Source organism: Dysidea avara, chromosome 3, assembly GCF_963678975.1.
Source record: "Dysidea avara chromosome 3, odDysAvar1.4, whole genome shotgun sequence".
Lineage (NCBI taxonomy): Eukaryota > Metazoa > Porifera > Demospongiae > Dictyoceratida > Dysideidae > Dysidea > Dysidea avara.
This window is the reverse complement of record NC_089274.1, coordinates 24,222,047-24,246,553: the sequence shown is the minus strand read 5'-3', so window position 1 is coordinate 24,246,553 and position 24,507 is coordinate 24,222,047. Positions and strand designations below refer to the sequence as shown.

The window sequence follows — 24,507 nt, the reverse complement described above, 5'->3', positions numbered from 1 at the left end:
TCTGAGAGGATTCAATTTTTATCTCGACCATGGTGTTCAAGATCTTACCTGCTTTTTATTTATGCACATGTTGTGCAGCATTTAATCAATGATGGGTTTCATTTACAGCACAAACTGTTCAAGTAGTAGAGTGCCTAACTTGCATGCAGGAAACAAATCTAGCTGATGGCATTTTTCTTTTGACCATACCTTTTGACATTTCAACCATACCTCTTTAGACACACTTTTAGACTTATAGTTACTCAGCAGCCAACAACATATCAATACAGAATTTTAGCAAAACTATATGATGAAATGCGGGCAACTTGAATATTGTTGTCCAGCTGTAAATCGATATGTGGTTTTGTTCATTCTTTACAGCATGTTGAAAGCATTGGTATAGGAAGACTTACTGAAACGTTGAGCTACATTCCTGTCAAACCCATGAAAAACAACTTCAGTGTTTTTGCAACCTCCCTTAATCCAAACTTATTAACCAAAATGAGTTCAATCCCTGTCTATAGTATGTTCATGTTGAGCTGAATCCTCAAAATCATTTAATAATTCATGGATGCAATTACACACGATCTTGAAATTTGGCTCATTTGTAGTACTGCTTGACCCACTAAAAATATTTCAAAATCTTTTTGTTCAAATGTTAGACATAATATTTACGGCCAATCAAAATTTTCACAATACATTTCCTATGTGGAAGCCATATAAGTGCGGTGTCCATTACAGCCCTTTCCCGAACTTGTAATGGAGCCAAATCGTATGTGTCTGTTGTTGACACCTTTGCTGTTACCAATAATCATCTGGTTGGCTGAAATGGTAACTCTGTTGAGAAAAAATCCACTTTTAATTTTTAGCTGTTTTTCAGGATTCAGTTCAACGTGAACATACTATAGGTCACAAATTTTTTTTGTCCTCTTTTGTTTTCTGTACACCCCATTTTGTGCACAAGTTTTATCCACTAACTTGTATGTTCAGAAATTTCAATACTGGCATAGACTGCCTTACAGCATCAGAATTCTTAGAACATATTATTGGGAATGTTAAGCAGGCAAATTGTAGACATGTTCATCCGTTTGGCTGTCATGTGTGTTGTTTTAGAGTAGGGTGACATTTTCAAGTTTGTGCATTGGTTGTATGTTATATTTTTTTGCTACAACACTTACATCATCCAGAATGCCTATATCTATGTTTTGAGAATATGGATATGCACTGGCATGCAAAACTGCAGACATCGCTGTACAACCATAGTGTTTTGTTCGTACATGTAATTAATGGTGTTGATGTTTAAATACTTGAGTTTCCAAAACTGTGTAGGAATGGCCTTATTTTTGTAATTGTAAGTTTGAACTTAAGGTCAAGTGCATAACATACACAATAGGTGCACTGTAGTGCAGGCAAGTACTGGTGTTACATAGTACATTATAATATTGTACAAATTCATTTATTTCCTTTTGCTAAATGTGTAGAATCTAAAATCATGTTACATATAAGTCCAGCATAACATATTCATTACTTATATTATGAACTCTTGGTGCTACTGGTCTACTAACACCATGTAGATTGTACCTGTACAGTATAACCAGATTAGTGAAAACCCGACGCAATCACACAAACCTAAATTTACAGTATACCGAACGCATTGAATACAATGGGCACGATGGTGTAAATTTCAACTTGTTTGTCATTCTGCTCGTAAATTACAACCATTTTAGTAAGTGCCTGTAATTTCAGTTATTTTCACTATACTTGCTGTACAAATTGATCTTTCTATTGTTGCTGCTTTGTAGGGCTGTAACTCATTGGCATATGAGGCTGAAACTTATAAGCAGATTATAAATAAACAGGGATTCAAAAAAATGTGCATGTGATTGTGTTGGGTCAGCTTTTGCAGATCTGGTCACATATATGCACAACATACTACAGTTGTCATAGAGATCTGCTGTTTTGCTTACTTGCATGTCCAGTGTACTTGCACGATGGTATGGTGAAAAGCACACTGATCACTGAAAACACATTGTTGTTGCACACTGATGAAAACTGTATACCCTCCACTGACGTTTACCACTGACATTTATTTGACCATACTTGCCTTTTCATTATATTTCAGTAGTGTTAAACTATAAGTAAAGTTTAAATTAATCAATTAGCAAATACCCATATCTTCCCTCTGTTCCCTGTCCTGTTTTTAAAACTAGATACTATGAGATAATTGCATACACAGCTGCAACAGTACTAGTAGCAAAAATATATACCATCAAATATCAAGTTGCAGGGCAGAGAACAGTACTCAACAGTGGGGGGCGAGTCATGTAGGATAACTGTAAGTTACAAAGTGTTTTAAACTGATTAACTGTACCTTACATATGCCAATACTAGGGGCATGCCCCCACAGGAAATTTTGAGATTTGAATGCTATGAGATTGAATCCAAGAACATTTTCAGTGGTATGCATAGATGTGTACTTGAATAGGATATTCCTGCCAATGACTATCATTATTCATTAAGATACTGTACAACTAGATACATCAGTAAATGAAGGAAGATTCATGCTCTTTATTACATATAGATCTACGTGTTAATGGAGACAGATTGAATTAATTGGATAGCAACACAAATTAAACTTATACGATACTGCTGAATGTTCTATTAAAGTAGTTAGGTGATACTCTGTTAAAATATCTTGATCTTTTCACTCCCAGCACTGATTCATGCAGTATTCCATTCTTGTATATCCTTTAGCACAAATCTGGTAAATCAAGGCAAAGTAAGTTAATGACTACAATGGTTGCTTTACTTAACAACTAGGCATTGGAAAAGGTGAGGGCCCCTCCACTCTTCAAAGTGGGGCAGGAGGGCAGTTGCCCCTCTATTTCTCCACCCTTATCAAGTTTCCTTTAGTATCATATGTGCTTAATATTCATTGTGGGTTCTCCTGACTGAATGATTGTAAATTCCATTCTTCTTAATGCACATACAGCTTGTGTGGTTAAATGAATATACCATTGCCGGTATCAGCCAGTAAAATGTGTGTACATGTAGTAGTCACTCTTTATATAGTACTGGTATAGATTTAACTTGATGGTTCATGATATTTATGATTGCAAATAAAGTAGTTACCAAACTGAAATAAATATGGAGGTATTAGTCACTTATATTGCCAACCCACCAAGAAGTACCAACGCAGAGTTATTCAAGCCTATAGGAAATTACATAAAGTTTTATGAGGAGGCAGTGATCCACGTGTTTATTTTTATGCACAAGGCATCTAGGGGATATGTAGGCATGCCATGAGAATGACATGCCACTCCAGAAATTTTTGGATTTTAGACTCTTGCTATTTACATTTATAAATCGTTGCTTGTATCTGTTTATGTATACACATGTAGATTAAAAAGAAATCTCATGACATTTTAAAAGAGCTGTTGAATGCTAACTTCAAGATATTTTAATATCAAAATTCAATTTGAATTGAGTAAATATATGAATACATTTAAAGCTACTTTTTTATTGTTGATAACAAGAATATTTCTGAGGTCAATTACCTGCTACGTGCATGTTGTGTAATAAATGATACTAATGGCTGATAACTATTTGACATTTGATATTGGACCATATTTGAATCCGTTTGTGGATACATCATCATACAAAGATGACAAAAGAGTTAACTTTAAGCCGGTAAAAGAATCTGTGAATACAACTGCAATAGGAGAACTAGTTACCCCAATATCTCAAAGTACACAAAGAAATGTAGGAGAATTGGTTACTGGAATGCTAACAAATCCTACACAGAGCCAAAGTCAAGGAAAGGATCTGTCCTGCTAATTGTATGTGAAACATTTAAATTCAACCATTTCTCACTTCTGCTACATGTGGCATGAACCAGCTCTGTTGTGTAACATATACTGTCTCTTAACATTGTGCACTTATATAATAAGTACATAGACTTTTACTTTTATAAACTTTTATAGCTACTTAACAAGAATAAATAGATTTTTATTTTTCCCTTTTTATTAATTTTTGTATTCATGCTGTAGATGTTGTTGCATTTGTTAATTTCTATCCATACAAGGAATATAGTATACAAATATTTAGAGCTAGTGAGATACTTTACTACAAGGAGCATTGCACAACTAATGTACATCAGTATACTAGGACACAGATATGTGAAGATACATGCATGGGGCATGCAGTATGTGCATCTTATACATCAATAGAGTCAGCAGTACATATACTATACAACCAATTTTTATCACTTTGCATTATCTTCAGAATCAGGCCATTTGTCTTCATTAAAGGCAATTATTTGGGATACCAATATTTGTTTCTGAACATTTGCTAATCAATTTATGTAATGCTTGTTTAGAGTAGAAAATATTGTGTTCTATGTATACTTTGCTAATCTCCTGAAACACAATCATTGTACAGTACAATAATGTGTTGTACTATAGCTGAGCAAACAGACAATTCACATGAACTGTTGACCTCACTACAATATGATTTTTAAAAAGCCATAGAAAGAATTATAAAGTGCATAGTTAACTTATACTGCCTAAGAAGTGAATTTAGCTTTAATTTCAGAACCTTTTACCCTGAGTGTTCCGATGGCTGTCATGTCATTTTGTCTTTTTCACAGGAATAACAGAACCAATGAAGACATGTATTGAGAGCCAATCTCTATAACTTCAATGCTTGCAATGTGGAACATTTCTGATACAATTTAGGTGTCCATCTTCTGTAGCTTACAGTGTGCTATATAATGATAGATGCGACAACTGCTTACAACTCGAGGCCCATGTAGTGTACAGCAAGTCTATATACTATCACATTCTAACCATAAGATTAAGGCAAACATCATTGCAGCCATTTCTTGGCCGCCACCTTTGATTCACAACTTTTTTCATCCAGGCTTTTTAAGGCCACACCATTTTTTCACAGTTTGGCTGTTTTTGTGTGGATATTAATATAATGGATAGCAGACAGATTAAGTCATTGATGGATAGACATGCATCAAAATTAATGCTAATTGTTTTAAGTCTTTCAGTATTCTAAGCTACTAAATAACCATCAGCAGCATCAAATCCTACAAGATATTACACTCTAGTAGTAAATGCTAGCATGTCATACAGTATGGTAGTACTGTATAGCAGGGATCATGGAGGTTATAGGGCTTTCTTGTCCAAGAATACAACCCAAATTTGAAAAATCAGCCTCACTTTTCCTTCATAACAGCTTGGCAATATTAACAGTTAAATAATTAAACTTTAATGTCATGCATAGAAACTCATTGGAGGCATTTGCTGAAGACTTTTATAGGTTTGGGCTTGGTCATGCCTGTTAACTAACTGACTGATACCTCCAGCCAAGCATGGACAAAGCTACAGGCTTGATTTCTTCACTGTTTGATGTCACAATGTGCCTTTTTGCCAACTGCAACAGCTACAATACATCATGGACTTACCTTTGTGTCCCTTTTTTTCCACTACTGTAAATTGGTGGTAACTTGCAGCATGGCTTCAATGTTTTATTTCTGTGGTGTGACTGGATTGATTGCTGAGGTGCTTCTCATACTGCTCTTCATTTGTAACGCTGTATAACTACTTTGATTAATTGTGAGAGTGATAATATGATCATTTAGGGGAATGGACAATTCACAGGTCAATGATAAGCGGCAATGACATCTGTGTGATCACTACTCTAAAGAGAGAATAGTAAGGAAATGACTGGGATTGGTACAATAGCATTGCTGTGCAGTATGTGCACAATAATTATATGTCTACAATTCCATGACTGCAAACTGTACACTTTTAATTAACATCTACAAACTGTTTATAGTTACTATGGTTACTAGCAGTGATCAGCTTGATGCAAGTGATAGCAAATATTCAGATTGTACAAAATATTAATTACAAAACACACATTCATCTCTGACACCATGACACACTGGGGTAGAGTAGACAGTGATAAGAACCAAACCTGTGGGTACGAAAGATTTAACACATCACTACACTACGTGACCTGATTTTGTAAGAACTGACTTTTTGGGTATAATGTTTAGACACATCAAGTTTTATATTTTGTATTAGTCATACTGTAGCGTTGTTGCTAGTGTTAAACAAAAGTATAGCCATAAAATAGTGGGTGAGAGACATGAGGCAAAGCTGAGTGTTATATGTCATCATCAGATCACTTTTTGAGTGCTATATTGGTGGTATAGCATGAGCAATGAAATGCTATAAATGAACTTCAACTTCAATTTTAAATAGCCCTGAAATCATCTATCTTGTTCCGGATAACAATCGGATGCCCTACTGAAGAATGCTTCTTCTCCAGGTAAATCTCTGTTTGCCCACGCACAGTTCTATAACTACTGCTGTCGTTGTGTGATTGCATATATAGCACTATACTCGCCTATATAGCACTGTGGTTGTCTGCATAGCACTGTGGTCTTGTAAACAATTCTGTATGGCAAATACAGTATTTACTATTTTTTGCTTTGATCTTTTGCTCAAAACTAATTAAATATGGTGTAAACTCACCATTAGGGTTATTACTGGCTTTACAGTGAAGTGTATGTAACAGTATCATGTGCTCACATAGGGGTAGAGGGTGGGGGTGACAGGCTAGGGTTCAAAAGTCCAGGCTAAATACATGACATGCCTTTGGGAGCTCTAAACGTATTGCAATAACACAAAACACAAATTACGTACTTTTTGAGGAACTGTGCAAGCTATATAATAACATAGTCTCATGCAAGGCTGGCCCTCGATAGGTACCGGCCGATTATGCCAGCATAATTTAAAGCATAATAGGTGACCAAAAGCATCAAGCATATTGCCAGCATAATAGGGACGATATTTGAAAATTTAATTAAAATGCGCAATTACACGCGCCTGAAAGAAAGCAAAATATTCATTGCCAATAGTACTATTAGTGCATTTCATATTAAAAACATGTAATATAACTTATTAAACCGTTTCTTTGTTAGTTATTCACACTTTGCAGAAATAAGATCGAGATACTCTAATAGGGCTAATACAGTAGTCAGGAAAGGCTGACATATACTCTAATAAAACAGTCAGTTCTAGAGCATAATCTTGAGGATAATAGGCTTAATTTTTGAGCAATGCTCAAAAGCATAATAGGTAAAATTTTGGGCAGAATAGGCCGGAGCCTAGCCCTCGAGTGTCTTTCAAGGCCACTAGGAAGCTGCAAAAGATTGTATATTCTTATAGAAGTTTGACGTAGAAAGCAGCCTTGATAAGTTTAAAAGTGAAAAAATGGCTGGAGAAAGCATATAGCTACATCTCATGCTGCCAGTGTTATTAGTGAGTTTTCCAAAATCAGGTCACAATATATATTATTACTTTGTTGATGTAGTCAAAGATGTCTTCAGTGTACCAGCCAGCTTTTTCAAACTTGTAGTGTAGGCAACTGTCTGACTAACTGTGACCTACATGACACACTAATAAGTATATTATTCCAACAACTAGCAATCTTACATAGCTAGTTAGCTTCTTTAAAGAAGAAGAGTACAAATATTCATATTGGTTCTTCATGCTGTCAGTATCAGTGAGATTATATCCCAGAATAGTACCTACATCAAATGATATGATACATAAAACACATATCATAATGCTGAGTTGGCAAGAATCATGTTTGGTAACTATATGCAGGGGCGTAGGAAGATATTTAACTTATGGGTGCCCAGTGGTAAAGTTGAAGACCAAAAACAAAAAAGTCTCAAGCTGATAGCAATAACAATAGCAATGGCTGCATATATTCTACAATATATAGTTGGCTGAATGAATACTGTGACTGCTTTATTAGAAGTATTGACTGCTCCATTAGAGTATCTCGATCATTTCAGTAATATATATAGTACAGTGTGCTGATGCCTGTTAGTTACACCACTGGAAATGTTTATGGGTGCCCAAGCACCCATGGCATGCTTCCTACACCCCTGATACGAATCATATTGGTGGACTCCTAGGAGTATAAATTTAGAGGATGGGGGGGAGGGGAGGTAAGCACTGAAATTTCAGGGGTGAGTTGCATGATTAGCACAAACTGTGCAAAGTTTAGTCCTGAATTCAGAAATACAATACACTGCTGTAGAAATTTACTGATCCCATTGCTATCACTGTGAACTTTGCAATTGTGGCTGTGTTACTATTCACTCCATTCTTAGTTGGTAGTATCACATACAATCAACTTACAGTGATGGAAAGGACTAAGTGTATTAGTTTTGCAAAAGGTAATTGTTTATTTGGGGAACAGCAGGGAGGCAACAATAAGCCTGTGTAGCAAAGCCTGTGTAGCAGGAGTCAGAATTTTGAACTTAAACTCAGAAAAAATCCCAGACATTCAGGTGGTGACTTGATCCACAGACAGCTTGCAGTCTAGCAGACAATTATTTATGCAAATGTCTATCCCAATTTGCAACCTTTGGCATTAGCCAAGGAAAGGAACATTGGAGTAGAGTCATAATTATTTGCAAAATGGTTTTATTTCAGTGGCTACGGATGTAGGAATTCCGTTAAGCAGAATAGTACTTTAGTGGTGAATATGTGAATTTCTGCTGAATCTATTGAAAGGTTAACAAAACTACACTTACAGACCCACAAAGACCTGGTGTCTACCCTTCTTAACACACTGATCAGTACTGGAATAGCTATAACATTGAGGCAATAGAGGTAAATGCCTTAGTAAAACTGAAGATAATTTCTAATTCAGTAGATTGAGGTACTGTAATAGAGTTAAAGATTCTAATAAATCAGTCACACTCTAATGAAGAAGTCCAGTATTCAGGGGAACTTCCTCCTAAATTCCAGACTACTATGCTAAACTAAATTCCTTACTAATCAAGCCACACATAAAATACATTAACATCCTTGTACCTATTACTAATCCAACAGTCATATCATCTGGAAGATGGGCTAATGTGTATGTCTCCCAGTAAGTCTTTTGTCCACTGTAAAACATTACAAACTAAAAATGTGAAGAAATATGCTCACTTGAAAAATCTTTTTCCTTCCATCATAACTGCTTGGCTGATACAGTAAGCAGCACCTGTTGCATACCGGAATGCCATCTGCTTTAAAGTCTACAGCAAATATCTCTAATAGAACAATCACCTAATTCATTGTTACTCACATGTAGTGACATCATGTGACGAGCAGTGTGGTTACTGAGCTACAAATGATATAACAACATATGGTAGGAACTGATTTGCAAATAGTGGTTCCTTTTCACATATTGCATGATGCATTCATAACCAGTGGTAAGCTCTCCAGTTGTGCTGACCAAATTTTTACCTTACATACATCTATGCATTGTGTAGTGTCCCAATCACCCATCCACTGTGCCATCTTTCACCTCAAAAGATACCAAAAATTGTAACATTTTGATTCATTAGGAAAAGCCAAGCAAAGGTTACTGGAAGTCTGGTAAACCCTAGTTTACCAGGAATTCTGTATACACTGACATAGCACTTGGTTGATTATCTGAATGCAATAATGACTTCAATTTAACTCTGTACAATTTCTAAAATGACTGTATGTTCTATTAGCAATATTTCATGTATAAATAAAGAAATTTCCATCTATCTGAACAAAATCACTTACCTGAGCATCATGATGCATTGAAAGAGGAGGTAGGACATGCATTGTGTGCCGCTTTGATTATTACTATCATGTGAGTCTCAATAAACATAGTACAAAACCAACCAACAGTGGGGTTCACTGGGGTTTAATGGATATTTAGATAGCATTTTACATGAACTTCAATGCTATGTACTTTGTTTTGTAAGAGCGTTAGGAGTTTGGTATGCCACTGGATACTATCATACTGGAGAAAGGTTATCCTGCTTACCTAATCCAAAACAGCCAAGCCGTGAAAAAGTGTGCAGTCTCCCAAAAATTTAATAGGCTAGTATGAAAAGATATGATATCAAATGTGACAGCCAAAAATGGCTGCAAAAGATATAATGTCACTTAATTTGTGTACCAACCACATACTATAGCCTATTCATGTCAAAACATACTATTGGGATTCGTCAAATGAAGCCATAAAACAAAAATTTCACAACACTAAATTTCACCCTTAGTTCTTTGGAAACATACATCAAAACAACCTAAAACATAATCTATATCATTTTAACAGCCTTAGCTTGGCTGAACTGGTCGATTGAAAACCTAATCAACAGCTATTTTCCCTTTCCCTATACAAAGTACATGAATAATACAAAACGTAAAAGTTCAAGTATTAGTACTCATAATCTCTACAGCACAACATACAACTAAAGAAAGCCCTTGAAATGCTCTTTAAAATGCCACCCAAACTTTTGTTGTAATGTTACCATAATAACATTTATTCACTGTTGATTACAACATAATATGCGCTCCATACAAACTCCATTGAAGAATTTAATTACTCTGGTGGATAAACCCCGAAAGTACAACTTGTTACCCTCAACTAAATTAACCATATTTCGTATCATACGACGTGTTGGAGTTTACTGATTAAGAATCCACCCGAATTGAGTGGTTAAATGTGGTTATTTTACAAAGATGCATACAAAAAGTGCGAAAAATAGGGTTTTTAGTGTATTAGAACGCACCTCAATTTCGCCATACAAGACTCCCTCCTGCTTTTTCCGTTTGTCCCAGCAAGACTCTACTATATACTACGCGAATCGCCTGTTATCAAGTAGTACGATGAACCGCATCCCATCTCCGTAAACCATAGTATGCGGAAGTTATGGCACCGTGTTTAAAAGGCGGTGTTATTATGCAACGTAATCGCGAAGCATACAAATGCAATGTATGGAAAATTTGACAAATGTTTTGATATGTTTTGGAAGGCAGCACCCTTTTTCACAGCTTAGCTCTTTTGGATGTATGGTAGGGGTCATGAAGGTTTGTACATTCCTTCACACAGCTTGGCAGTATGGGTTAGGCAAAATCAAGCTCAACGTGCCTTCAGAGGTAACCCTAAACAAGTTTTTATCGAATTTTGTATTGAGCAGAATATCCTGCTGACTACTACTAACTGATGCCTTCAGCCAAGCATAACTCGACTACACTTAACACCATGAACTTGATTTCTTCACTGTTCTATGCTACTTAGGCCTGAGACTTTTTACCTGCTGCACAGCTATAGTGGATACATCATGGACTTACCTTTGTCCTCCTTTGTGTCCCTGCTACTGTTGAATTGCGGTTAGCACATAATGGCTTTCATGTACTGACTATCATGTTGATAACAGAAATTGTCCATAATTTCCATAATAACTAAACTGAATGTAGATGTGCTTCTTGTACTGTTTTTAATACTTCATAACTGGCAGAACATAGCTGAAAATGAAGTGGAATGGATCAGATTTCTGTAATTGATGGTCAGGGCACATGTTTACATGTGAAATTAGTTTAATAGTGCCATATTATCCTTTGATGTAGTATGTACAGGTTCAACAGTTACAATTATGTAAACAAACAAATACATAGAAAAATTAGGAAATTTGCATTCTAAGGGTCATAGAAATAGAAAAAAAAAGTAATGAAATTAGAAGAGTCACCTACACAAGCAGCTATACTAGTGTACATTTAATCTCTACTTCAGTCATGGTACTGACTAGCTATAAGACTGAAGTAGAGATATGCTCTAGTATACCTGTACATGTAGGCGACACCCTTCATTACATGGCCTCTACTCGAAGATAAATTCTTAATAAAGATTCCTTGTACTTGTCTATAATTGTCTTTTCTCTCATGCATACATTTTGTTGTTAAACATTTTAAAAATGGCTGAAAGAAGGCATGTGTAAGTGTATAAAGTATTTAAAAAGACTCTAAACAAGGATTTGCCCAATTTTGTAAGTTTTCGACCACTGTGCAGGTTACATATCCTTCACAATGGTAAATAAGCAATAAACAAAGCTTTACAACAATTAACTACATTCTATCACTTACTCCAATGTCAACCTGACCACCACGCTGCTTGCCAGGCCATTTCCCAAAGTAGTATGGTTGATGAGGATCATATTGTTGTAGTAGTTTACTCAATTGTGGAACATTCACATAAACATCATCATCAAAATGACAGTACCACTGGTAGCTGTGTGGAACACTATCATGTGATGTTGTAGTCATCACAACTAACACACCTGTCTTTGTCATCTTTGTGTTGCTCCACTGCTTCATAGTAACCAGCAAATTCTGTTCCCAGTTTACAGCAAAGTGCAGTACTGTGCATTGTAGACAAATTGATTAAGTAACAAACGGTTATTGCTATGTCTTCTTTTTCACAATTTTTACAAACTAATGTTCCAGTTGTAAAAAGCGAACAACTAGTACTTAATTAAAATCCACCAAATGTTTCTACCCAATGGTTAAATAAATTGCCAAAATCTTATTTTGTCACTAAAACTTCTACCCACCAACTTTTTTCAATAAGCATTTTTCTATTACCAGCTGATTCAGTACTAATACATTCTAGGCGACAACCTGATACTTCAGCACAAAGGAACTATTTACAAGAAACACGTCAGTATTTAGCCAACATCTGCCAATGTCTTACAACACTGCCTGTTGGTTTTGTGGCCATGATTAATCACTGGTTTCTTTCACGTTCTTCAATACCACTCCAATACTGATAAAAATACCAGTATCGGTACATTGTTTTAGTAAATATTCTCTCATTACGCGTCACTCACTGCCAAATGTGTTGAGTTTAAATTAAAATCAAATCAATCACTCACACAAAAATCCCTATTAAACAAGTTGATGTTATGCTACTTCTAAAAGCCTGCTTGGTGGCCATGCAGTTAATACTTTCCCATTCTAACTAAATAGGTAATTAATCAACCATGTATATTTTATTCATGCTATTGCTATTATTAATTCAGCTAGATAATTGGATTTGTAAATACTGTAATTAGTGTATTTCGTATTTCATAATTCTGTAATTACGTTGCTATGTGCTGGTAACGAAGTGTCACTGTAACAAACCACTTTAAACAGCAAATTATGTACAGAAGCATCTCCTCATTTGTTTTATAGTGTGTCTATCATGTTTTTCATGCAAATTGTTTAGAGAAAGCCTTGAGGCTGCCCTTCATTTCATTCGCATAAGTACAGGTAATGCCCCCCTTTCAACTTGAACGATATACTATCTCTGGTAGCCCAAGACGCCTTCAATGTTGTTTTGAAGCTGTAAACATCTATAAAACCGAAAAGGAAGACCATTGACAAAGAGTAGCCATCCCCGTATTTCAGATCATCAAGAAGAAACTATTGCAGAGCAAAGTTTATGTACATGGAAGTTTAATACAAACTTAATTTAGCTTTCAATTCTTACATCCTGGCTGCTTTTTAACGTTAACAATTTTGCTCACGTGGGTGTGTACGGACAAACATGGGTAGGTACACACACACATACACACACAAACTTTTACAAAACAATCTCAGTAAACCAGGCGCGTGCCTGGTTTAAAAACAATCCACTATTCCACTATGGATAGTAACTTACTCAGAGTGAGATACTGAGCAATTTGAATCAACTATATGAAATCCTATAGTAAATAGAACAACAAAATCACCTGTACAATAACATACAGTACAGTATTCACTGTTAATAAATACTTAGTAGACATTCCTTAATGTAATTCATGATACTGAAAAAGGATAATACAATGTATGTACCACTATGGTATTGTTATTAATCAAGAGTGTGCATGCTGCTATTTTTTAAACCTATAGTTTTGTGATTACCTCCGCAAGTCTATTTTGTTAAAGCATGCATCTGTTGGAATAATAATAGCATGGTGAAAATAATTAGGAACAATTGGATAAAGTCCAAGAATAAATATTCAATTACTTATTGTAAAAGTTTGGTATGCCTATGAAACATTAAAAACAAAACTGCTCTAATAGAACATTCAGTAGCCACATTGCAGTGCACTCCACACATGCACATGCTCCCAGAAATGTTTTCGTGCTACTTTAAAGATCAAGATACTTTTATAAAAGACAAATTTTACAGTGTGGTGACTTTACTACTCACTAGTGTAGAACCTGGCTGTTAATAAATTAAGTTATTAAGTGCATACTCATTTCTTGTGCTTAGTTGATAAATGTATGTGAACGAACACAAAGTTCCAACACAAGGTGCAGCTATACAAGAAAAGAAATGCTACAAATTTCCAACTGTACAAGGCTCAAAATTTCACATGGTACATAGCCAATAATAATTCTTACCAAGTGAAACAGTCTTCTGCAGTATGGAACTATGAAGCATTTGCACAGACACTAGATTCCAAATAGTGGTACATGTGGTGACAACAAATCATACCACTCTAAGAGATCAAACCCATAAACACTCACGACAAAGTTTCACAACAAAGTTTTTCAATAGGCACATGGGTCAGGACTAGCAACCCACAGGAAGCTGTGTGATGTCCCACAGGTGAAGGTGTGGGTACCTGAAGTCTCACCTGGACCTTCACCCACTATGCGAGATATGGACAGCTGGCATTTGTTTCCCCAGTTTACACCAGGTACCTATTGATATCACATTTGGGTGGGATGCCACCAGGTCCCCATTTAAACAGCTGGGTAGACTGAATCAAAGTAAGTAAAAGTTTCTTGCTCAAGGAACAACACCAACTGGGCATTGAACCTGGAACCATTTAATTACCAGGCTGATGCTCTAGCCACTTGGCTATGCTGCCTCTCTCTCTCTCTCTCACTCACACACACGTACGCACACACACACACGCACACACACACACACAAACACCTCTTTTTGCTCACACAGTTGATGGTACATACACAACACAACACATTAACACTTACCTGCTTTTCTTATCGTATCAACATAGAGTTGGGCACCAGGTGATTTATCACTGACAATTATTAACTGAAACAAAAACAGAAACATTGTAACAACAAAATTAATGATAGCTAGTGACAAGGTATGGTGATTAAAAAAGCACGATCTGTTCTTTTATGCAGATAATGTCCAATAGCAAAATGTACGTTGCAGAAGTACAAACACAAGAATGGGATCAATACAATCTACCTAAGGAAATAGTTTCCACAAACACTGTTGCATCCTTCAAGGCAAAGCTTGACAAGTACTGGGACAGCACAGGTCATGGATATGAACAAAGGCTTACAGCCTAATAAGTACTCTTCTACATGTATCCATTATGCTAATAATAATAAAAACAAAAAACACAAGAAAAACTATGTTGTTTTCACACACTTTTCAAGTACAGAAATTGTTATACCTGTACCTGACTAAATACTGAAACATTTCAGGCACAAGAGTAGTACTTAAGCTGTGAATGTTCTATAGTAGTAAAATATAACACTGTTTCAAAATGTTTGTAACCACACATGGATGATTATGTACAATGCAGCTGAACTCTGTCAGCAATTTGTTCTGATATTCACCACTTATAATATTTCATTGCTTTCAAGATGTTTTGTGGTCCTCACAAATTATATCAATGACTTTGTTACTCGGAAAGCAACAACTACAGCTAAATCACTGACCAACCTTGAATTTTTGTAATGGCTTTATTATTCCCAGCCATTTTCAAACTAGTATTCTAATTGGAGGATGTCACAAAACACTACAAATGCGCACATAAAAGTTTTATGTACAGAAGGTGTAACAGATAGTTATGACTGCTGAATATTAATTTATATTTTAAAATCTGGGCTGGAGTCTTGTGTGTTTTCACAACAACACTTGGGATATTGATTTTAGAGTGATTTATTCTTATTTGTTATTGTAAAGTTAGTCTTATGCACCTATCAATGTTATCCCCCACCTCCCCCCTCCCGGGTGTAGTGGGGGAAATGGTGGGGATTTGACTTTTTGAAAAATCAAATTCTCCACCCACTGGGGAACAACTAGTGGTCAAATCTCCATGTAGTATCACTGGAATAAACTTTAGGAAACAGATTAATTTTCATAGCTCGCAAGCTAAAGCAAACGCCTAAAATTTCGAACAGTCAAATGCCCCACTAGTGGGGCAAAATTTCTGATCAAATTGGCAAAAATCCCCCACTAATCCCTTAGTAAGCCCGGGAGGGGGGTAGTGGGGCTTAACATTGATAGGTGCATTATCCTTCCAGACCCATTTTACTTATATATATATACAAGTGTCCCCTCTGAAGGAGTAAGTGCCACCCTGAAGAAATGGGTCTGTGACAATAAGACTAAAGTGGGGGGTACTTATAATTTCTAATCAGTAAGCGTTGTCCTGGAGAAATGGGTTTGCAAAGACGAGACTACTATTATGCAATGTAGAATTTTAAGTTCAGTTGGACAGCCATTAAACACTTTTAACTTTTAAAATGCATATGCCCACAGGCTGGATGTGGCAATGGCATGTAAAGTTTTGGATAGTTACAAAGCAAATTTATACAAGTTTAAGGAAAAATTAGAAATTTTAAGTTCGATTAGGGATCATAGAAGAAAAAAGTAGGGAAAGAAGGGAGGTCGCCTACACCTGTAGATATACTAGTGCAGGGGCAGATACAGGGGGGTCAAAGGGGGCTCTTGACCCCCCTCCAAAATTTTTTAGTATACCAAGATCGAGATACTCTAATAGAGCAGTCACTCTAATAAAGCAGTCACAGTAGTAGAACAGTGTGTAGTGAGCTATTTAAGGATTTTTATGTACTTTATCAGCTATAAATGTGTGGTTGGTGAGGTGGGCAGCTATTGTCAGCTGGCTGTGACCCTTTTTTTTTTTTTTTTGGTCTCACTTTATCAAACCAGAGACAATGTAGTGCCTCAGTTCATTTTGGACCCCCCCTTTCTATAAGTCTGGATCCGCCCCTGTAGTGAACATTTAATTCCTAATTCAAATGTTCACTAGTATATCTGCAGGTCAGGTGTAGGCAACCCCCTACTTTTGATTCCTAATTGAACTTAAAATTTCAATTTTTCCTTAAACTTGTTTCTTTACTTTTTTGTAACATTATTATGACTGCATGGTGAACTCACGCATACCGCATGAAAAGAAAGGATGGCACCAGAATTAATGTTTTTGTCTAAACGCGTGCCCCATCTATCAAAAACTACTTCAAAAGTACAGTAGCCATAACGCTTCGCTTTCACCTATGTTTAGCCTGTTACACAGCGCTACAGACAAAAAAAAAAACAGAAGTGCCTCTGCAACAATCCAGTCACCACGGAAATATGACAATTCGCATGCCCCAACTATCAATTACTGCCTTGAAAGTTCAGCGGCTATTACACTTCGTTTTCAGCTTATGTTCAGCCCGTTACACAGCGTTACAAACGAAGAACAGTGTTAGAATTGTCTCTGGTTTTTGGGTGAATTTTTTGGTTAGGAATACCCAAATCTCCATGATTCCTAATATACAGTACTACCATACTATATGATAAAACACACATGGGCTGGGTGTACTGATACCAACTGCATACAAGAGCCAGTGCTAATAAGGTCTCCAACAGATAAAATTTTGAAGTGATACATCTTATAGTATCTTTAATGGGGCAATTAGTACTGTAAGTAACCCATATTTCAAGCCCTTAATTGTGCTACTCTATTCATGAATGTTTTTGAGGGATCTACAGATCCCTCAAAATGTTTAATATTGTAGTACGTAAGTCATTGAACATGTTCAATTACTCACTACAGTAATAACGTTTGTTGTACTACTGCATGTAATATATGAGGAAGAATCATGTTGCAGCAAGCTATATGACACACTGTAAGTCTTCTACAGTGGCGACGGAAGGTGGGGGCTAGAGTCCCCCCCCCCCCCCCCCCCCCCAACTTTCAGGTGAGAGGGGCAGAGCTCCTCCAATAATTAATTACCTTGTGTGATGTCACGAGTGCATCACGTACATGATTAAATATCATCATGGTTTCCAAACTGGCAGCTATATATCATATAGTGGAAGGATTCCTTGTATGCATGTTGTATCTGAAAGATAGTTTTACAAAAGTGCCACCAGATTCAATATTATAACGCCTATTTTTTTCAATTTCTTTTTAGGGGGGCATGCCCCCAGGTCCCCCTAAAAGGAACATCCTTTGTATGCTGAGTGTGCTTTGCAATCATGAACATGCAAGCCTGCAGCTTCCATACAAGTATCAGCTCAAACAATTTTGAGCCCCCAACTTTTTCACCTTCCTCCACCTCTGTTATAGTGTTAAAGATAATACATAAAAATACTGCACATGCACAGGATATTTGTCTTGCAAAACTTGACACAAAATGTTTTCAGTGTTTTACAAAATTATTATTGTTTTGGAAAGAAATACTAAACAGCAAAATAATTTTAGTGAACATATTAACGTTAAAGTGTGTTGTTATGCATGAATGATATACAGCAAATTCAAACACTATAGTAGCTTCTTTGGATATTTATTTGACAAAAATGACAACAACATCAATGCAAGCAATACTTTGCTAACCAAAGCCCAAGCTGACAATCCCAAGCTCCTTGGATGCCCACTGCAATGGAACACTGACTCATAACTTAGTGTCATGTCCCAAAGTAATTCCCTTGTGGGGATCACTTGCTATCAGTTTTAAAAAATATGTACCTATGAACGTAGCTAACCTTACTACAGTGGTTTTAGCAATTAAACACAAAATACAGTGTGATGATTTATGGTATTATAAATATCTAAATGAGGCCTCAGTGCACACAACGAATTTTATTGGTTCAGTAATTCACTACAAGAACAGCCAAATATAGCACATACACATGAACAATCATTCCACTATACATTTCATACAGAATTGTAAGAACTTCTGAACTGCTGCACTGCTTATACAGCTTGGCAAATTTATGGCACCAAAAGACCCAAATGTTAGTTTAATAATCTCTTGTTTAAGGAAAATTAGGAATTTTAAGTTTGATTAGGGATTATAAAAAAAAGTAGGGAAACAAGGGAGGTCGCCTACACCAGATAAACTAGTGAACAAGACTGAATTCGGGATTAATTGTTCACTAGTATATCTGCAGGTGTAGGTGACCTCCCTTGTGTCTCTACTTTTTTTTCTATGATCCCTAATTGAACTTAAAATTCCTAATTTTTCCTTAAACTTGGTTGTTTACTTATTATTATGACTGGTGAACCCACGCATACCGCATCAAAAGAAAGGATGGCACCAGAATTAATGTTTTTGTCTGAACATGCGCCTTAGCTATCAAATACTGCTTCAAAAGTGCAGTGGCCATTACGCTTCGCTTTCAGCTATGTTCAGCCCGTTACACAGCACTACAGACAAAAAACAGTAATTCAAATAAAGAGTAATTCAAAAACAGTAATTCAAGTAATTCAATTCAGAAGTGCCTCTGCAACAATCCAGTCACCACAAAAATCAATTTGCATGCCCCCAACTATCAAAAACTATTAATTACTGCCTCGAAAGTGCAGCGGCCAATATGCTTCACTTTCAGCTATGTTCAGCCCATTACACAGCATCACAAACGAAGAACAGTGTTACAATCATCTCTGCAATCAATCCAGTCACCATGGAAAATATGGACGATTCCCGTTTACAAATGTACTGTATGCATCGTGGTACCGCAAATCGACACCTTGGGCTGGTCAGCAAAAAGAAATGGGACACAAAGGAGGACAAAGGTAAGTCCATGATGCGTGCACTGTACGTACTGCGGTATTCCAATAGGCACATCTTGGGACGAACTGATGTTGAACAGTGAAAAAAATCAAGCCCATAGCCTTAGCCGTTATCAAGTTACGCTTACCTGAAGGCAGGCAGGCAGGAAGCCGGCAGGCAGGAAGCCGGCAGGCAGGAAGCCGGCAGGCAGGCAGGCAGGCAGGCAGGCAGGCAGGCAGGCAGGCAGGCAGGCAGGCAGGCAGGCAGGCAGGCAGGCAGGCAGGCAGGCAGGCAGGCAGGCAGGCAGGCAGGCAGGCAGGCAGGCAGGCAGGCAGGCAGGCAGGCAGGCAGGCAGGCAGGCAGGCAGGCAGGCAGGCAGGCAGGCAGGCAGGCAGGCAGGCAGGCAGGCAGGCAGGCAGGCAGGCAGGCAGTTAGTCAGTAGAAAATTCCATTGAATAAGTTTAAAAAAAATTTTGTAACAATTTATTGGAAGTCTTTAGGATCATACTGAAGGCACTTTTGGGCTTGGCTATACCTAACCAATACTACCAATGTGCCATGAAGGACTGGTTTTTGGGAGAATTGTTTGGCTAGGAAAACCCAAATCTCTAATATACAATACTACCGTACTGTATGATACTGTACAACTTCAAAAAATTAGTTTGTAGCTACATGATTAACACTACACCTGTAGCTACACAATAGGAAAATACAAGGTTTCTGAACACTGACCACACCCCAAACACAACAACAACAACAAGTTGTAGCTAGCCTGAATTGACTCTCTTTACATGACTATAGAGTGATAACTTTTACATCACATGCATAATGTGTTACAATGAGTAACCACAACTGGCTGTGGCGAAAGAAGTGAGTCAATGGTGACGCTCCTTCACCTTCAGGAGACTACAACATGGCTTTTGGTTATTTATTCCGCATGAAACTTACACAGGATATAAAACAGAATTTGGGAAAGATGATGACAAACATTAATTGGTCATTAGGTTGGGTTACAAGGATAAAACAACCCAACTCAAGAAAGCAATTTTCACCAAACAACACTGTAGTAGCACAGAATGAACAATAATGAACTATTGTACATTGATTTGTCGAAAATGTTGTGGGACCATGAAACCTCTCTTATCCGGGCGGTCTGGTACATACTACTGTTCATATCTCAGAATTGTCCGTAACTAAGAATAAAATGCTATTATGATTAACTTATTGCTATCAGTTAATGCTATGAAGTTTAGTGGGCAGAGGAAGTCACTACAGAGCATTCATGGTCACTCCTAGATCCATTATCAGTATCACCTAGCAATCAAGTGATGGTTATATTAGTAGAATAAACAAGCCACCAAACAGCTAAACATCAACCTTTAAGTTCCCTCCTTGTGCTTTCATCTAAACCAAATTTCATTATGGTCAATAAACTCATATTGAAATTAGACACTGGGATTGCAAACCTAATAAAATTTACTGATTTTAGCGGAATTCCGCATATCTTCCGACATGGTAAGTTCAAAAACGTACGAGAATCCACTAAACGTTGACTTAGGAAACATGGTGTCTGTTTATATAGGCCTACAGAAACTAGAACAAAGCTATTCTAAACAAAGTTACTCATGCGGCACTTTCTCGAAGTGGCTTTCCTTAACTTTTGTCTTTAAACTTAATGGCCCGCTCGAGGATAACAACTCTTCATACAATTCTCTCGAATTACTGAAGTATTATTCATGTACACAATGTTCCTCCCGACCCTTTTTTTTTATTTAGACTAATTAGTTTAAGGTGAATTCCCATAGTCTTGGTAACGGGTGAATCCCACAATACATTACGCATTGGGAAAAATGTCGAACTGGGTTCAGAAACAGTGCTGGGCCCACATATCCGCTGCAGCTACAGTCTTGAAAATAAGGTGGAGTATTCCTTTGAGGTATGTGCATAATTAGCAGACCGTTTTTTGTTGGTATTACTACGTATTGTTGTGGGCGCTTCAAAAATGCACAAAAATCACTGTGTTTTTACACCATTTTACGTACTTTTGGGGGCGTGTCCCTTTCAATATTAATGTATTGATTATTAACCAAATAAATTCAATATGTACAAGCCACATGACCAATTTAGGCTGTCCAGACGATGGAGGTGCAGAGGTCCAGATAAGGGAAGTTCCATAATTCTTGCACCCACACACTTGCCCATAACTCGCCAAGCACGGACCAAATTGACTTGCATTACTATCTCTTATCACTGTAGGGTTTCCAACTCAAATTAGGAAAGTGTTTCCTTTTGTTGTTTCTGGTGATTTTTGCACAGACTGACCTGTAAGATAAAGCAAACAAGTGCTATTTTATTGTTGGATTGCTTGTAGTATTGGATATCAGCATAAGTGTAACTCACGAAAACTTATAAAAAGTGGTCACGTGACCAAAAATATCATAATAGTTAAATTAGGTAGCTTATTCGAAAATCATTGCATTTTGGGTGATCTAAGTCACAATCAGTGTATTTTCTTGCCTTATAATGAAGACTTCTACATCTTGAAGTGCAATAGCACATCCTTTATAGCTGTAATGGGATTGTTGGCCACGTGACTACTTTTTGGGTATTTACAGTTAATACTGCACTGATATTGAAAACAATAGACAGTTTAATATTATATTAGCACTTGTTTGTTTTATCTTAAGGCCAATGAAACTTGATTACCAGTTTCTCGCTCATATATTTGAAAATTTGATGCGGGCAGGCGGTTATTATTCATTATTCATTAAGCACAGCAGTGACAGCACACATCCCAAACATGAAGATTTCTGCCAAAAAAAGTGAGATCTACATTGATTAGTTAAAAGTACGTTACTAATCCATATAACAAGTGATTTTTCCATTACAGTATAGCTGATTGTTCCATTACAGTAAAAGTGACTGCTCTATTAGAGTATTTCGATCTGAAATATCAATAATGAAATTCCATGCGGGTGTATCAAAAGCATGTGGGCGATGACGAGAAACTGCTAATCAAGTTTCATTGGCCTAAGGTCAGTCTGCATGAAAATCATCATGTAGAAACAATGAAAAGGGCTGAGGCATCATCTTGTTTTGCAGTGGAAATCCTATATAAAGGGATTTTTGGTCACGTGATCACTTTTTGGATATTTACATATGTTAAAATTGTGCTGATACTGACTGCTGCAAGCAATCCAATAGCACTTGTTCGCTTTATCTTAAAGGTAAATCTGTGTGAAAACCTCTAGAAACAACAAAATGAAGCACCTTCCTATTTGAGTGGAAACCCTATCTTATGCTACTCTCTTCCTTGATCCCGATAACGTAGTCACATTTTGGAAAGACAAACCTGAGCTGAAGTAAACTCGCGCATGCGTACATTTTTGCCCCACGGAAGTGATTACGTAACTACTGTGACGCCAGATATCACTGCTCATAAGGCTGTATCTTATCTGCTACATGTAAGTTACCTTGTGTTTGTCCACTACCTGAAACCAGGTTAACATGAGATCAAGTAGCCTCTTACTGTAATATCGATATGTAGATTTCACGGAGAAGTAGATATTTCTAGTGTAGTTAGCATGTACTGCCTCCATTGGTACTCCCCATATGTGAGTCTCGTTCAGATCAGACAAGTGTTGAGAAGGCGGATTGATCGAAGGTCTTGACTGAGTGGTCGAAGTAGTTGGATTCGTCGAAGGCGAAGTGGAGCTGGTTGAAGCGATCGAAGGTGAACCGGATGCCGTTGAATTCGTCGAAAGCGAAGTGGACTGAGTGGAGCTGGTTGAAGCAATCGACGGTGAACCTGATGACGAACTTGGAAGCAATCTTGTATCACGATCATTGCTGCTCAATCTCGGCATAAACTCTTCGTGTACTAAAACTAGATACGATCTGCCTGATCCAGACGATATAATCCAGTTATACAAAACTACTAACATCACACTAACCAAGAGAACGACATTTAACCATGTCACTCGCAAACAGTTTGTAAACATGATCGAAAACACAACCAGGTCTTGTCCTCGGTTTTGTCGTAATTAATCTTCTTAATCATGTGGGCGCTTTCTCCTGCCCCTGATACCACGTAACGCATAGGCGGGGGCCAGGGGGGCCATGGCCCCCCCACTTTTATGGGACACTGTTTGCAAGAAAAGATCGAGATACTCTAATAGAACAGTCAGGATCTGGATACTCTAATTGAGCAGTCACAGTATTCAGAGAAGCAGTGTAGTAAGTTACTTACGTACATATGTGTAGTTATAAATAAGGAGATATAATTGGTGGAGAGTAGCTATTGTCAGCAGGCTGTGACTTTTTTTTTGGTCTTTAACTTACAGCTGGCCTGGCCCCCTCACTCCTTGGCCTGCTCCACCGCCCCTGACGTAACGGTACTGTAATGTTTTGTGCTCTCACTAAGCCTAGTCTATAATTAGATTATGCAGCCATTATTTGGTCACCACACACACACACACAAAAGGATATCATTATGATAGAAAGAAGTGAGAGACAAGCAGCAAGATTTGTGATGAATAACTTCTCCTAGCCTCTTATGCCTTACACAAATGACTAGCCGACCCTTGCTGAATGTAGAGCAGAATGTAAAGCTATTATGATGTTTAAGATCACTGATCACCTTATCAACATCATGTCTCAGGCAAACTCTTACCTAACAGGCTAACACCTGTACCCATGTTACATGATACAAGAGGCCATAACAAGAGGTTTAAAGTTACTTCACTCCACCATCAAACTCTGGAATTCTCTTCTCCCAGCACATGATTGACTCTAAGGAAATTGATCAATTTAAGCAGACTAGCTGCAATTATTAATTGATTAAGTATAAATAGCTAATTGCAATTTGTTTGTTGTGATCTGTGCATCA

At 37.2% G+C, this 24,507-nt stretch overlaps 1 protein-coding gene across 2 annotated transcripts in view; it reads right to left on the bottom strand.

The window, feature by feature from the left end:
• The window catches only part of LOC136250381 (beta-1,3-N-acetylglucosaminyltransferase manic fringe-like), a 45,666-nt gene extending 21,979 nt beyond the window's left edge, over positions 1-23,687 (bottom strand). The window contains exons 1-11 of one of the 2 annotated variants that reach the window (XM_066042586.1): positions 23,093-23,687; positions 14,847-14,910; positions 13,522-13,564; positions 12,158-12,238; positions 11,964-12,108; positions 9,148-9,186; positions 9,009-9,097; positions 8,892-8,965; positions 7,494-7,588; positions 7,359-7,444; positions 5,836-5,967 (exon numbers count right to left, since the gene is read on the bottom strand). In XM_066042586.1, coding sequence (XP_065898658.1) covers positions 5,913-5,967; positions 7,359-7,444; positions 7,494-7,588; positions 8,892-8,965; positions 9,009-9,097; positions 9,148-9,186; positions 11,964-12,108; positions 12,158-12,238; positions 13,522-13,564; positions 14,847-14,910; positions 23,093-23,620 — 1,299 coding nt within the window. In that variant the 5' untranslated portion in view covers positions 23,621-23,687 and the 3' untranslated portion in view covers positions 5,836-5,912. Of the gene's footprint in view, positions 1-5,835; positions 5,968-7,358; positions 7,445-7,493; positions 7,589-8,891; positions 8,966-9,008; positions 9,098-9,147; positions 9,187-11,963; positions 12,109-12,157; positions 12,239-13,521; positions 13,565-14,846; positions 14,911-23,092 lie in introns of those variants that run through there. The other variant, XM_066042587.1, reaches the window with a different exon arrangement.
• Positions 23,688-24,507: the final 820 nt, after the last annotated feature.